We start from the raw sequence: 15,948 nt of genomic DNA, 5'->3' as shown, positions 1-15,948 counted from the left end.
GCTAATTAGTCACTGTGGAATACAACAGCATATATGGTAATTTAGATCACTGTTTACTAAAGAAAGAACAAAGGGTCTCTAATAGAGCTAAAGAAATAGACATGATCTAAATGATAATAATTATCTAATATACCAAATGGACTGGATACATTAAAGGAAAACATTCTTTAATTTTTTACCAAATTTACTTGCTCAAACAAGTGAAGTTCATATGAAACTCTATAGTTTATTCTGAAACCTTTCTATATCACATCTACAGATCATGAAGACTTTTGCTTGAGGAATACTCTTTTCAATATATTTTGCCTCATAAGACTTATGTAAGTGCCTTCTCTAATGACCATAAATGAGAAAGCCACATAAATGTCTTATAACTTTACTTTTTAGAAACTTTGGAAAGCTTTCAACTCTGAAACTCAAGTATAAAAGGCCTCAAATATGTGCCACACTCTAATTATTAATCCCACAATGAAAATACTTTGAACATACTTAAATTATTATGATGGGACTCAATTACATAGTACAGTTTCAATTGCTTACAATTTTTCTTTAATGGCATGATTAAGTTTTGCTTTCTGTGTGTACATATGGCTAAAAAATAAATTGACAGTCTTTCTTAGAATATACAAAATGTCAGATTTTGCCTTTGCAGTTGCCTCATTAATCATCTCCAACGACAAATTATGTTCATAAAGGTGGGAATATAAGAAAAAAGATTCTATTAAAATGCAGGACATTAATAACAGGATGATATATTGAAAACATTCTCAAATCTGATTTTTGAAGTCACTTCATTTCCATTATATATGCAGAAAATGGACTTTTACAGTGGCAAACCAGCTAATGCAAATTTACTCATTTTTTGCTTGCAAATAATATTACATCTGCATCATTTAAGCTTAGTTTCCCAAAAAATAGCCATTCTGAGGTCTAGCAGGTTAGAGTCACAATGATACTATAAAGAAATTGCTCACATTAAACATAAAAGTTATAACAAACTGGCACGATGTGAGTTATAAATGCTTAAAGAGTAAAAACATCCCCCTTTTTCCCTCTCATATTCGTAAATGGCTAAAATTGCAATGAAGTTCATCACCTACACAGGCAAAATGTCCTCGGATTCTCAGCTCACGTTCTTGGATTTTGTGCTGAAACAAAGATGAAGGATATGGTGGTAACTTTCAAACAGCATGCAGTAAACCTCACAAAAATGCATTTTGGGTAACTATTTTTATGGACTTTCCTGACTCATAATTTTAGAGTTCAAACACTGAGAAGAAATATTATGCCAATGAATACTCAATAATGTTTAGGACTTAAACTGGCTACCTAATGAAGACAATATTCTCATTCTTCCATCTTGGTGACATAAACGCACCAGGACTGTACTCATAATGTTTTTCAAACTAACTATAAAAATAACAAAGTAGTCATAATTATAAACCTATCCTGCTGCTTAAGGAGAGGGATGGCTTGGGGCTGAAGGACCTGAAGTTTTATAAGAATTTAATAAAAATGAAATATTTATCACTTCTTTTAGAATATGATCTGAAATGCAAATAAAGGAAAAAATAACTCACATCTTCCTCATAATACATTTTCTAAAGGGAGTTCAATCATTAAATTTATACATGTTAAAACTGTACTGCATTAAGAAATCAATTAATTATGAAACTCTTGAAAGCCTAGGATTAAGCAACGTTTAAATTTTTATATCAAGCTGCAAACTTAATCTTATCTTGGAGAAGCAAGTTTAATCTTATGTTAAGTGTTATATACCAGTGCCAACAAATTAATATTCTACTTTACAAGAAATATTTCTGGGTGCTTTTCTTTAAAATCTTGTTTTGAGCACTGGTTATTCATATTAAATATTTGATTCTTAGCTTTAAAATGAAGAGAGAAACATTAAACTGGAAGAGTGAACACTATGGATTTCTGACATTATATTAATACTTACAGGAATGAAAAGTTTTCTAGCAATGGAAAAAATTTAAGGCCCTAAGTACTCCTCAAATATAGTGTACACCCCTTTCAAGTTCCCACAGTTGCATAGACCATTATGTGAAAGGATGTGAATCCATGTGGCATTGGGAGGTGGAATAAGGAGACTTCAACTCAACTCAGTCTAGAGAAGAACTAATAAGATGGATCTCAACCTAATATGGCTGCTACGTGAGCTGGAAATGAACTGATGAACTGATGGGATGAGTTCAAGCAGAGGCTGGATAAACAGGTGTGGTTTTTCTCAGGTTCCTTCAATTCGAAGATTTTATTAGTCTGTATAGTTAACAGAGATACATACATGTTGATATGACATGATAAAGTCTACTAGACATCACCTCATCAAATAGTGTTTACATGGCTGGCATGCATTACATAGCTTCAGAAAAATCAAGGTTATAATTTTTCTAAAGGTGACTTTGCTATGCTCATGATGAGACTCCATACACCAAAAATGTACATCTAAAGACCCCCGAGGTCATCCACGAGAAATTAAAGAACAGTGACCCAAATTAGGATGTGATCGAAAATCCTCTGTGCATCAAACAACAATGCATGGTGTCATTTCTACAAATCTTTGTGAACACTGAAGAGAGGTCAACCAAGTCATTGTGATCATTTGAGACTAAGAACACGAAGGGAAAGAACACTGGGAGAGTGCCCTGCGAAGAATTAAAAGAACACCAACGTTTACGTGGTCAAGGGGAGGGCTGTGTGAAGGAAATCAGTCATTCAGTCACAGTAGCAAATGCTGCAGAGGTGAGGATCGTGGCCTTTAAGAGGGTAGTTTCAAATATTTAAGTCACAGTCTAGGTTGCAGTGGGTTGAGGAGTGAATGGGATGCCCAGACAGGAACGCTGCTGTATTCTCAGAGTTCCATCGTATGTCCTTTCTGGATATATTTGACACTTCTGATGGGACAGTACCACATAAGATAGAAGAGGTACCAAACTTTTTCTAAATCTCTTAAAATCAGACCATCTGTTTTGATTAATTTTAACCTTAATTATAAGGAAAAACTGTTGGAATTATTTTAGGTCAATGTTGAAATTATGTTTTAATAGAAATTTTGACTCAGAAGAATCGTGCTCAGTATTTGGTTCATTTGCCATGTACTCGGGTCTACTATTACAAGAGTCTGAGCCACACAACGAAGATCGTCCTCAACGGGACTTAAAATGGGGAATTATGTGCGTCTGAAACAATGACATGGGCTTCTGCATCAGTTTGATAGTCTTTAGTTCGGGGAATTTTCTTCAGTGTGATAGAAAGTGTTTTTCAGGGCAGATACTTTGGCTCAGTTACTCACAAGCTTAGCATTATCAAACTGTGTCCAAGAAGACTGACAAGTCCAATTTACCGACACCTTTTGTAAGTGCAGATATTAATGAAAATCTCCCAAAATAGTTTACATTCTAAAGGCTATGGAAAGTCAAAGTCATAGTACTCAACTAAGGTTGAGGTCTGATATAAAAGAATCTTTTAACAGAGGATAAAGATAGGATTAAGTGGCAATAGAAGGGTCTAATTTAGAAAGGTACACATTTTTATCAGCAAGTCTCCTCTTTCAAGCTCTGAATGTATTTCTGAATTGGACATATCCTTTCTCATTTAGCAACTGGGGTTTCGGGAGAGGGAACACTCTGTGGACTGGGGTATGGTATTTAACTGAATTCCTGTTAAGGTCTTATTGCATAATCACAGACTAGGTAGTATCTAAAATGGTGCCATCGAAGTGTTAAATCTTGTTGCTGGATTTGTAATTCTGGAAAGGAAATAATTCACTGATGTTAAGAAGGCACATCACTCTTCAATGAATATATTGAAGTATTTACTGTTTCGCCCTATACAGAAAAGGTTTGCTGACTCCTATTACAGATTATTAGACTCCTGACCGAAAAGCAAACTGTAAAATACACCACACACACACGGAACGTGAATGACTGGAATTTTGAACATTGACTAGGTTTTTGATTTTAAGAGATTAATTTTAGTGAGGCATAAATATGCTATGCTAAAAAAAAGCACATCAAAATTGAGCAAACAAGAGGGGAAGTGGGGTGGGGGGGTGGTAGGATGAATTGGGAGATTTGGATTGACATATATACACTTATATACACTGATATGTATAAAATAGATAATAAGAACCTGCTGTATAAAAAATAAAATTCAAAAAATATTGAGTAAAGATCTTATAACTTTCATTAAGAATAACTTGAGGTGGGGCTGGGGACTACGGAAGCCTGTGATTTCAGCCTTTGAGAAGAGGTGATATTCTTTCCCTATTCAGAAAATATGTGGAATGAACATTAGCCCCAAGTTCCTACAATTTTACTGAACTGCTTTGCTGGATACGAAACCTCTAGGTCAAAGTCTTCATCATCTAGGTCCCCCGAACAGTAGGTAGACTCTACTAAGGTGTCCGTTTCCCTGAGTACACAGATGGGTCTTCCGAGAAAACAAGAGCTTGTCTAATCCTACAGACTTGTCCAGTATAGCTGAGAGAATTGGGAGGCACCTAGAAAGTAATAAATTTTCAAGGTGAAAGTATTCTTTCTCCTCTTTACTACACTGAAGAGGGACAAAGCAAAGTGCTGTGTATGCATTACTAACTTAATCTGCACTGTTTTATATCTTCACTCCACACCTCTCAATCACTAACTTTCTTAAATTGCTGAAATGAAAGGCCTCTTTGATAAAGTTCCCTGATTGTCTAACTTTGCATCTTTTCCCACCCCAAATGTCTTGTAGAATAGAGAACTGAATATACACTGTGATCCCATTATCCATCACAGGTAACTTTTCTCACAAATTGGTGTTCAGTACATCTGCCAAATACATGTATGACCAAAGAGGAAAAGAGTCCATTGACTGAAATGGGAACTTACATTTTGAGTGTCGCGTAAGTCACCAAGTAGTAACAAAGAAGGGCCAGCAAATAGACTAGGGTGCTAAAGAGTCAGCGACCTTCAGAAGGCACAAATAGAGCAAAAGTTTAGGATGATTAATGGCTCAAAAATAACTGCCAGAAGTCCAAGGTAGGATTCTAATAAACACCCTTAAGCCTATGAAATAATAAAATCTCAGCGGCCATGGCTCACGGGCCTAGCTGCTCCGCGGCACGTGGGATCCTCCCAGACCGGGGCACGAACCTGTGTCCCCTGCATTGGCAGGCGGACTCTCAACCACTGCGCCACCAGGGAAGCCCAATAATAAGATCTTTTAAGGAAGCAAATCAAAGTAAAACTATACCTACATATATAAAACTCTAGTTGTTTACCTAGAACTAAAGTAATTCTTAAAATAATTTCTTCTCATTTCCTTTGCCATAGATGAGAAGTATAAGACCCTGGGTTAGTAACTCCTGGACACTGATCCAGTTCCTATAATTGCCATTCTTTGGAATAAGCTAATTGTTTTAAGTGGCCATTACGTGAAAATTTAGTGTGGCAAAACTTGCTTTGAAGAACCACTCACGTCTCTTATGTAAATACCACCATCTCAGTTTAGGAATCTAGGTGCTACCAAAATCCAAGTGGATGACATAAGAACATGGTACAGATAAACACACATTTGTCTTTCATATGGTAAAATATAAATGCAACACCCAACGTTCCTCTTCACAAATACCAAAAATTCGTATCAGTAAACTAAAACATCAGATCCAAATATCTTTATTGATGCATTGTTGCAGTCTACACTACATGAAGGAATAAACTCCAGTAGGGTTTTCTTCCTAGTTTTTTCACATCTTCCTTATATACACTGAATATCAGACATTTAGATGTTAGTGGTGGCTATGCCAGTCATTAAAATTTTGCAGCAAGTGGCTCATACTTAATCTTGCCACTTGTTATGGAGATGGTGTAGGTTAAAAAAGAATCACAGAAGACTACTTGCATTGAGATGTCTATGGTAGTATTAGCCAAAGGTTGGGTTTGGTCATTGTGCCTTTGGGTATGGACACCTATGGTGGTGTTGGGATAAAGGGCCCCGAGGGCTCAGTGTGATCCCTGTGCATGGCACAACACAAACTACTTCTAAACAAAATTAGCTTGAGAGCTACAAGCCACGAGATACTAGCAGGCAAAAGCCTTAAAAATGTTGAGGTCTTTAAATAATCATTCACTTAGAAATAATTCCGAGCTCAGACTACGTGCCAGGAATTTTATCTGAATATAATTTGTAGTCTCTAATGTGGAAGTTTTCCCAAATGTTAAATACTTATTGAATGAGTTTGTTACGGGGAAGATAACTGAAATGAAAGCTGAGGAGCCCTGGTCTAAACTTGACTGCAAAGTCCTTATAGTTCCCTCTCTGGGAATCAATTCTGTATTAATTATCTCCTAAATCTTTATATATTGTCCTCTCAACAGCTGTTGGGACATGTGTCAAGAAGGCTGTCTTTTGCATGTCTTTCACTAAGACTCTAAAACAGACCTAATGATGCGTGGAAAATTAGTATTTTCTTATTGCCAAACTGATTCTACTGGAAAAAAGAAAAAACATTCAGAAGGTAGTATTAATAGCACGTAAGGCACCATGCAACTACGGCGCCTATCTTTTATTCACTTCAATTAACTGAATAGATTTCCTGTAGTCCATTTTTAAATTTCCCTTAGTTCAAAATTCACTTAGGACATAGACTAAGATCTGAAGGACCTCTAATTTTCTTATCTAACTATATAGATAGATCCAATAACTGAATTTCCTACACCAGCTTCCAAACATTGGTCTGTGATGACTTGTAGTGAAAAAGAAAAAAGCTCAAGTAACAATTTTTTCCATAAAGATAAACATGATTTTCTAAGTTTCAACTGTGCTCATTTTGGTGTCAAAATATCCTTCATGAGATATTTACACAAAATTTTATCAACATTCTAAGCAAAACAAAAAGTTGATAACTACAGTGGTCAAAACAAATTACAACAAAAAAATCCACCTTGAAATAGAATTTTTTGGTCAATACTGCCTTAGCCAAAATGCTTCTCAGGTAATCTTTCATTTTATTTAGGACATCTCCAGTGGTGAGGGGTGGGGGTTGGTTTTTTCCGGGAGCAATCCCACTGCTTTTTTTTTTTTTTTTTTTTTTTGCGGTACGCGGGCCTCTCACTGTTGTGACCTCTCCCTTTGCGGAGCACAGGCTCCGGAAGCGCAGGCTCAGCGGCCATGGCTCACGGGCCCAGCCGCTCCGCTGCACGTGGGATCTTCCCGGACCGGGGCACGAACCCGTGTCCCCTGCATCAGCAGGCGGACTCTCAACCACTGCGCCACCAGGGAAGCCCCCACTGCATCTTTATTTATTAAAAACTGCTTTTTAACCTTGAGCACTCTGAGCAGTTCCAATTCTAATCCCTTGGAACCGTAGAGAGTCTATCTATATAAACCAATAGAATATATCTAATTCTGCCACATGACAGTTCTTTTAAAAGTTTAGATACTAAGAATTATATGCAATACAGGCATCCCATCCAGTAATTCACTGTTTTCCAAACTAAATCAAAACTCATTTCTTTAATAATTAAAAGTCTGGATATCTAGTTATTCTATGATTTCCTTTGGGCTATTACTAATACCACCACCACAAAAACCTTTTAAAAGTATGTTTTTTCTGTATTATTAAAAAGTTTCAAAGACTTGAAATTTATATATTTACTTATAATCCATTAATCCACTAGTATGCAGCAAATATGAGATGAAGTAGTTCACCTTTGCTTTTCAACCCATTTCCAAAAGTATGTACATTTCAGGAGGAGTATTTCAATGTTTTCTACAACCTGTAGAGAATTCCAAAAAAGTAATAAAGATGAAAGACAATATGCGGATTACAAATCACTGCTATTAATTAAAGCAGCTCTCCAAGCATTACTAGGAGGTAGTTTGGGTCTTTTATGCACTTCACATAAAAAGAGACAAACCAAAAAACCCTTAATAGTCTGCAAGTCAAACTTGTAAACCTTAAGTCCAGAGGTATCTGAATTATACATAAATCAAAATTTACAAAGGTGTTCCCGACCCCAATTAGTCTAAGTTAGTATACGTTAAAAGCAAGGAAATCTGAATTAAATGTCAGAGTCAACAAAATTCACAAAGCCAGAAGCAGTTCAGTGCTCACAAGTTTATATTTTTAGGTTTGATAAAGATTCTTGTGTATTTTCTAAATACACAGACAAAACAGTTGTGGAAGTTTACATACATGTCTTAGGACACTTATACTAGGTAGGTAAATTACATTAAAAAATTGGTCTTCGTAAAAGATCTTCCCGAAGAGCTTTTACAAACAGCAGGCAGAAGAAAGTGTTCTTTTATGTTTACAGTGTTTAAAATGCTGATTCTCCCATTTCATAATGGCCTCAACCATCCCTCTCCTAAACCCAAAATTTTGTTCTCAATAGCCAGCATATTCCAAATTTTAAGTACCCAATGTCATAAAATTCAGAGCTAGAAAACATCTTTTAAAGTGTGCTTATCCCTAATACGTTTTAAACTATCTTGAACAGTTCAACTTCACTTGAAAAGTAGGGATACAGCAAGAAAAAAAAAAACCTTTCCATTTAAAATCCTAAAGTGACTAAGAAAAAACACCTGTTAGTTCTAAGCATGTATATTATGTACCATAGTTAAGTTTAAGGATCCGGGTGACTGAACGGCACAAAAACTGGGGTTCACATCTAGTTCTTCAGTTAAAAATCCTTTTAAAAATGAAAATGCTATAGCCAATTAACAGCATGTGCTACACTGAGGTTGGGTATCTTGTTTACAATCATGTGATACAACAATTGCTGTACTAGGAGGAAAAAGTATTAAGGATATTTGGGGGAGGAAGGATTAGACATTCAAATTGCTAACATAGCTGTTTCACAGGGAAAAGATGTCTCCACAGACAGACCCCTTTACAAGAGCTAAAATCCTACAAAAGTTGGGGCAATAGAGCCCCCTAAAAAGAGCATGGGCTTCAGAATCAGACCTGGTCCAAATCCAGCTCTACCACTTAGTAACTGTGTTACATGAGTCAAATTAAATTAAGCAAATTTCAATGGAACCTTTCCTCTTCTATAAATTGGAGACAATAGCACCTACTTATAGGGAATTTGATAAGATAATGTAAAGCGCATGGCATGTGCAGGCACTAAAAAAAATGCTAGCTTTTGGAATTACTCAGAAAAGTAACTTTTTCATCCTATGTTAACATCCTAAAAACATAAATAAAACTTATTGGTTTTAAATTTTATGATTTTTAAGACCCATCTTCCATCACACTTTCCCCTATTATACTACTCCAGTCATCTTCAGGCCTTTTACAGCACATTGTATTACTACAAATTTCTAAGCCCCGATCTTTTCATTCCCTATTTTCTCCCTATTCTCCACCCCTTTCCCCACTTCTTTTCGTCTTGGTTTTCCATGTATTATTAAACAACTAAGATGTGTCATGCCCCTATTATGCACCAGGCAGTGTTCTAAGCGCTTTACATGAATTAACTCCTTCATCTCACTCTTCCTTCATCAGGATGGCTCTACCAAAACCAGCTCATGTTTTCCCCCCAAATTTCAAAGCTACTCATTACTGTTCAGTTTCCCCTTCCTATAATGTTTTTTTTTAGCTCTTAATTGCTATGGTGTTAAAATTTAGCAAAATATCTAGTGAATATGAAAAATGAGGGCCAATAACAATGAAAAATCAGGGACCGTATGAAGTAACTGTCTCTGAGACTCGTAAGAAAGAACACATGATCTTGATTTATGAGGGTCTGTTACTACAAAATGAACAGGAAATGAACAGTTTATACTCTTCCTCTTCATTAAATAAAAGCTCTAAAATATTTTTCATTTAAAATATAAGTTACAAGAGAAAAATTCAGCAAATGCGTAACACATAATTCCGCCAGGGCTCCACAGACAAAATTTTGAGTGTTCCATTGTTACCTCTCTGAGACCAATCATAAGTTCTTAGTATCTATCAACTTCCTGAAATTGTACTGTAAGTCAGAAAAAGAATATACTTAAAAAAATAGAAACATCCAGTAGTATACCTTAGTACTAAACTATTTTTTTTAAAAAGATCTGGAAGGGAAAAGGCAGTCCCCTCGAGATCATGAAACAAAATAAGTTAGGCAGTCAGCAAGTAGAAAAATCTGTCAATTCTGTTTCTGGTAAAATGTTTACTTTAAAGACGAAATTTTTATATAGGCTGAGGCTAATATATTCAAGAGTATAAACATTTTTCCTTTGGATTACCTTTCTAAAAACAAACTCTTAAAGTATATTTCAGTTGACTAAAAATATAGCCAAATCTGTCACAACACAACATAAAAGGTAATGGACAATAATTATAGAATATTTTAAATTAACAGTAACAAGCCATCTACATCAAACCTTGTTTCCAACTAAAACCAAAACAAAAGCACAACAATCCCGTAGTGTACCAAGAGTGTATTTCAATTTACTGTATGCAATCTAACAAAAATTTGGTCATAATTTACCAGATATACATAAATGATTTAAGTAGTAAAAGAAAATTCAGTTTAAAGAGAGTAAGTTCATATCTTAAGGAAAAGTAAAAGTACATTAAGAATGTAAAGCCAAGTCCAGTTTCTATGCGATAAGTGAACTGTAGTTCACTTAAGTGAATCTAATAAAGCCGACTTAGGTGATTTTTAGATATATATCTTTTCTCTTTAATATATATTTATATATAGACAGATCTACCAATTGTAAACTATGGTTTATTTTAAAGGAGAGGGATAAATGGGATGAAAGAAATCTTTATACTATACTTACATATTCACAAAGCAGAACATTTTACGTTTAAAATACTTCTCCATTCATAGTATCTTTGCCCAACTAACGTCTACTTTGGACCCAACCAGAATTACATTTTACTCATTTGTCTAGAACATTGAGAAAAAGATGTACTCTTCAGTCTTAAACAAAAGTCAAACCAAAACTATCCATGTCGGTTTTTCAGTTTTGTAGAAACTATGATAAAGTTTAGGTGACAAATGATGCATCTAACCATGTAACTGTACTGTATCTTTCTTTGATTTATCCAAGCAGAAGCATCAGTGTCTAACATTAAACCATTTTTCTACTGAAATCAGAGACAGTAAGAAAGCCTGTCTCTTAAAAAACCTATCATCTTTTCAACTTTGATGGGATGGAGCACCAAAAGGATTATGTCTGCCAAAGTGTACTTTGCAATTTTCTCCACACGACTAGCATAATTTAGTTACCTGATATAAAATAGGAAAATATACTCAATTTCTATTTAAAAGAAAGCTGAAAATATGATATCCCTCAATCTTATATAATATACAATATGTTCCTGATAAATGTTGTGCATGTTAATATCAATTACATGAAATGCTGCTGTGAGTCAATCAGCTAATTCATCTGTCATCAGGCTAAACAAGTCTGGCAATTTCAACTTAACACATCACCCCCTTGTACCCTGAAGAATTTAGTTAACAGAATAAAAATTGTAAAGCCTCTCAATGCTTTATTTGTAAGATTTTTGCAGATTGTTGAATCATGGTGACTACTAGAAAGACTATATATATATATATCAAGATGTAGTGACTTCGAGGAAATGAAAAATAAATTAACTAAATTATCTATCATAATTTCAAACACTGAATACCCCAGTAAGTATGAAACAAAAGAGAATGCACTTTTTGTGTTAATTTTAATGATAAAAAGGGCACAGGAGTAAAAACCTGATATTTCACTTATATTGCATAACAAGCTAACCAAAACTGGACATGAAGGATAAATTATAAAACAAATCATTTTATCTATGACTTTTCTTTCGATTAGATTTGTCTTTTCAAATAGGACTGAGGTATAGTACACTGGCAAAAATAAAAAGAAGCAAACAAGAGTAGTGCCAAAGTAACAGATACCCAAAACCGAATGCCTTGTCAGAAAACGTCATATAGTAACCATTTATCAGATTAGAGCAGCAGGAGAAAGTTACTTCTAAATCATAATCATTTTAGTGGTATTTGTCAACCTCACCATGGTACTTTGCAACATCATTCTTCATTTGTAAAGTAGTATAATTCATGTCAAAAAGGAAAAGGGGAATGGAGGAAGTCAGTTAGTTCATTCCAATAAATTACCTCTCCAGTTCGTATAAACATGCCCATCAGCACAAAATTGAGAAATAATAGCTAAGACTAGAAGAGACTTGGTTTAAGTTATGAAGCAAATTAAAATGGAAAATACAGAAAAGTAGAACCAATGGGGTTGAAAAGGCCCCTCACTGAACATCTGTATTAAAAAAAATAAAATTAATAAAAATAAAAATAGAAACAAAACTCTACTAGTACAAACTAGCCTGAGTGGTTTGATGGACAGAGTAATTAGGTCAGCTGTCACTGTATTCTTAATAATGGATTTTCTTAATTCATGTTAAAGTGGCACATGAATGTAAGCTTTTTTAAGAACAGGTACTATATTTCCATAGGACCCAAATAGTTACTGTATATCCTATAAATAAAAAATATTTTTACTTTGATAACTGACTGAAGATGTGTGGACTCCATGTAATCCAACCACAAGGTTGTCTGCTGTACAGTCCTGTGCAAATATAAAAAAAAATTTTTTTTGCTATAAGGCTTTGACCCTACAGTTTTCACAGCAACATAACTACCATCCAGCATGTACCATATTTTGCAAGCCTTCAAGTTCAACAGTTCAAATTGTTGATTCATATTATGTCCAAATGCAGCATCCTTGAGGAGTATAGTAGGTCAGTTAGTCATCTAGAGACATACAAACATCTCCGGACTCATCCCATCGAGATGCATCATTCTGATCTTCTCCATCATCAGCCAGCTCTTCATCAGCTTCTCCACCTCCGTTCCCCTCATATTCTTCATCCCGAGGGAAATCTGTATCCTGTCCCTGATCTACACCTTCTTGCCCTCCTGGTTGTGATTTATCTGCACAGTCTACACAAACACCATAGCGTCGAGATCCATGTCTTATTCCAACACTGGCTGCTAACATGAAGATCTTCTTACACACCATACATTTGTATTTTTTATCCTTTTTATGCACCTAATTGAAGGGGGAAAAATCCAATGTAAGGATAGTACAGACAATATAATACATTTGAACCATTCAAATTAAACCTCCCATTTAACAATGAGTAAATACATCATCTTTCTGTATGAAGTTCAGTACTGGTTCATAAATCACATTCACTGTTTAAAGCAATTTACTTAATAATCTACCTTCCTTAAATTTGCAGGTAATAGTGTTAAAATATCTTAAGCTTCACTGACACAAATATAGTTTATCTCAAAGATCATTTACATTTAAAGTTACTTACCAGGGAATGTCTTTTTACATGTTCTCTGCGAGTAAACAGTTTCCCACAAATATCACAGCTAAATGATCTGACTCCCGTATGAATGAGCAAATGCCTTTTTAGTGTTCGTCTGTATTTGGCTACATAGCTACAATGAGGGCATTTTAACTTGTTCATGATTAGAGATGATTCACCTTTGAGAATTAAAAAACAAACAAAAAAAGCACTTATTATATATTAAACAGAAAACTGCTATCAAAAGCTTGTCTATTCTTGAGAACAGGGATCATTATAGGGCTACTACTATCTGAGTTTTTTAGAACCCAGAATGTGGAAGCTTTTAATTGATAAAAAGTATTAAATTCTATAGATGTTTGACTAATACTTGCCATTTTCCCAAGTTTCTTGTTTTGGCCAAGATTCAGGCAATAATCCATACTTGAAATCGTTAGAAGCACCTGGTATCAATCCATACTTGAAATCATTTGAAGTACCTGGTAGCAATCCATACTTGAAATCGCTTGAAGGGCCAGGCATCAGGCCATACTTGAAATCATGTGAAGGACCTAAAACAATTGAAAAGTGATCCTGATGTAATGATGGTAATTAAGATCTGTCTCTTATGAGGATTAAAAAAATCTATATTTTATGATAGAACAGCTTAATATAAAATAGCTGAATTAAAACTATATTTTAGTCTAAAACTGAGATGGCCTCATACCTTATTATCCCAATTTATAATATCCTGGTTGGCAGGCTATTAGAATAGAAAACAAACTAAAGTTTAAAATATAATTCAACCACAGAAAAAAAAATCAGTAAAATAAAAATACTATTTAATGGTATGTGGAGCCCACATGAAACTACCCTTTTAAATAGCTGCTGTTTCTAACCATACTATCACTTAAGACCAGTAGCAGCTGTGGAATGGGAAACCCAGCTGTGGAATGGGATCGTCTCCTATCAGTAGAGAAGAAATGGGCTAAGGATGAAGAATATAAATATAGGGTAATTACAAATGTAAAGTTCTTGTATTATTAGACCCTTGTTTGTTGTTTCAGATGCACTGGTGCAAGGTAACGGGGAATCTGGGGGTTCATCAACACCTCTCTAATGTCACCCTTAAATAAATAAAAGTCTGGAAAGTAGACTCAATGAGCCTTAGGGAATTTGTGCCTGGGGATCTTCAGACAAGCTAAAGTAGGAATCATCTCCTCTGCATTTAATTCCATCTTGAATATGTATGTAATTCCTCGGATCCAGGAATCCTCTGGCAATGTGAAGATATCCAGAATCCCCCATAACTACTGCCATCCTATTCCAATCAACCATCAACTGCTGCCTCTGGATTATCTTCAATAGCCATCTGCTTGTCTCCCAGCTCACACTGTGCTGCCTTCCTAGAGTTTATTCTAAACAGCAATCAGAGATTCTTTCAAAACTTTAAATCAGAGCAAGTACTAACCATCTTACTCATAGTACAAGCCAAAGACTTCCAATATACTACAAAGCCTTACCTGATCTAGCCCTTGTTTCCAAACCACCCCCTTGGTTACTCTATTCCAATCATACTGGCCTCTGTGCTGTTCCACCATGATAAATTGGCTCCCACTTTAAGGCCTTTGCACTTACTCCTTCCCCTGCCTAGAACACTGCTTTCTAGGATATATGCACAGCACACTCGTGCAGCAATTTAATAATTTTCCTCCCATATACACGATTTTATAAAACAATGCTTGCCAAATGAGTTTTCTAAGAATTCAATTTCCTGTATCTACTTGCCAGATACACTGCCTCTTTTAAAAATTAAAAGAACTTAAGATTTCCCTCTTAAGGAAAAATTGAAAGTATCAATACCCAACAATACAAAAAGGTCTTAAGGTATTTAAAAATTGCAATTCATTACTACTATTGTAATTGTTTTGTACTTGGAATGCCTTCACCCACTTTTTTCTTAATGTTAGGAAAGCCCTCTGAATCCATAATTATATAATTTAACTGTAATACTGCTTGGGGTAAAGTTTCAGAATCCTAAAGTGAGACACCATATCTATGTGTGTGTGACAGAGATAAGGTTGGGAGTAGTAGCCTGTGAAAGTCCATCAATTTTCAGTTTCACATTTCTACATAAAGTTTGAGTTTTATGATTCATAGCTCTTGTCCAAATCAGTACAAAACAAAGTAAGCTCTAAGAGCAAGGACTGTGCCTGTTAATCACCTCAGTATTTCTAATGTCCAAAACATACACCATTCAATTATTTGTTGAATAAATGTATCTAGCAAAGTGCTAACATGTACTATTTTTTACTTGCTCAAAAAACTTGGAAAACTAACCTCATAAATCATGTTAAATATGCTAATATCCAACAAAATATTATTCACTGCATAAGAATAAAGAGAGCAGCCCTAAAACAAGTGATGAATTGATAACTCAAGATTCAGAATTGAAGATTTTTAACACTTGCAATGTTTCTCTAGACCTACAGTAAGATACAATAAAAAGCATCCATGGTCCAGGTAAGAAAACCATATCTGGAATACAAAATGGTAATTCAAATTAAGAAAGCCTCATCTCAAACTTCTTTCATCTCTCCAGATTCTTATAACCAGTACAAATTACTTTTAGG

General features: G+C 35.0%; 1 protein-coding gene across 2 annotated transcripts in view; it reads right to left on the bottom strand.

Moving 5' to 3' along the window:
* Window positions 1-526: 526 nt before the first annotated feature.
* The window catches only part of ZBTB10 (zinc finger and BTB domain containing 10), a 42,670-nt gene continuing 27,248 nt past the window's right edge, over window positions 527-15,948 (bottom strand). For both annotated transcript variants that reach the window (XM_012535341.3, XM_004276175.4), the window contains exons 4-6: window positions 13,711-13,887; window positions 13,343-13,515; window positions 527-13,068 (exon numbers count right to left, since the gene is read on the bottom strand). In XM_012535341.3, coding sequence (XP_012390795.1) covers window positions 12,763-13,068; window positions 13,343-13,515; window positions 13,711-13,887 — 656 coding nt within the window. In that variant the 3' untranslated portion in view covers window positions 527-12,762. The remainder of the gene's footprint in view (window positions 13,069-13,342; window positions 13,516-13,710; window positions 13,888-15,948) is intronic.

The sequence above is a fragment of the Orcinus orca genome, chromosome 17, assembly GCF_937001465.1.
Source record: "Orcinus orca chromosome 17, mOrcOrc1.1, whole genome shotgun sequence".
In the NCBI taxonomy this organism is placed as follows: domain Eukaryota; kingdom Metazoa; phylum Chordata; class Mammalia; order Artiodactyla; family Delphinidae; genus Orcinus; species Orcinus orca.
Note: the sequence above shows the minus strand (reverse complement) of the source record. Positions and strands in the feature narration are given on the sequence as shown.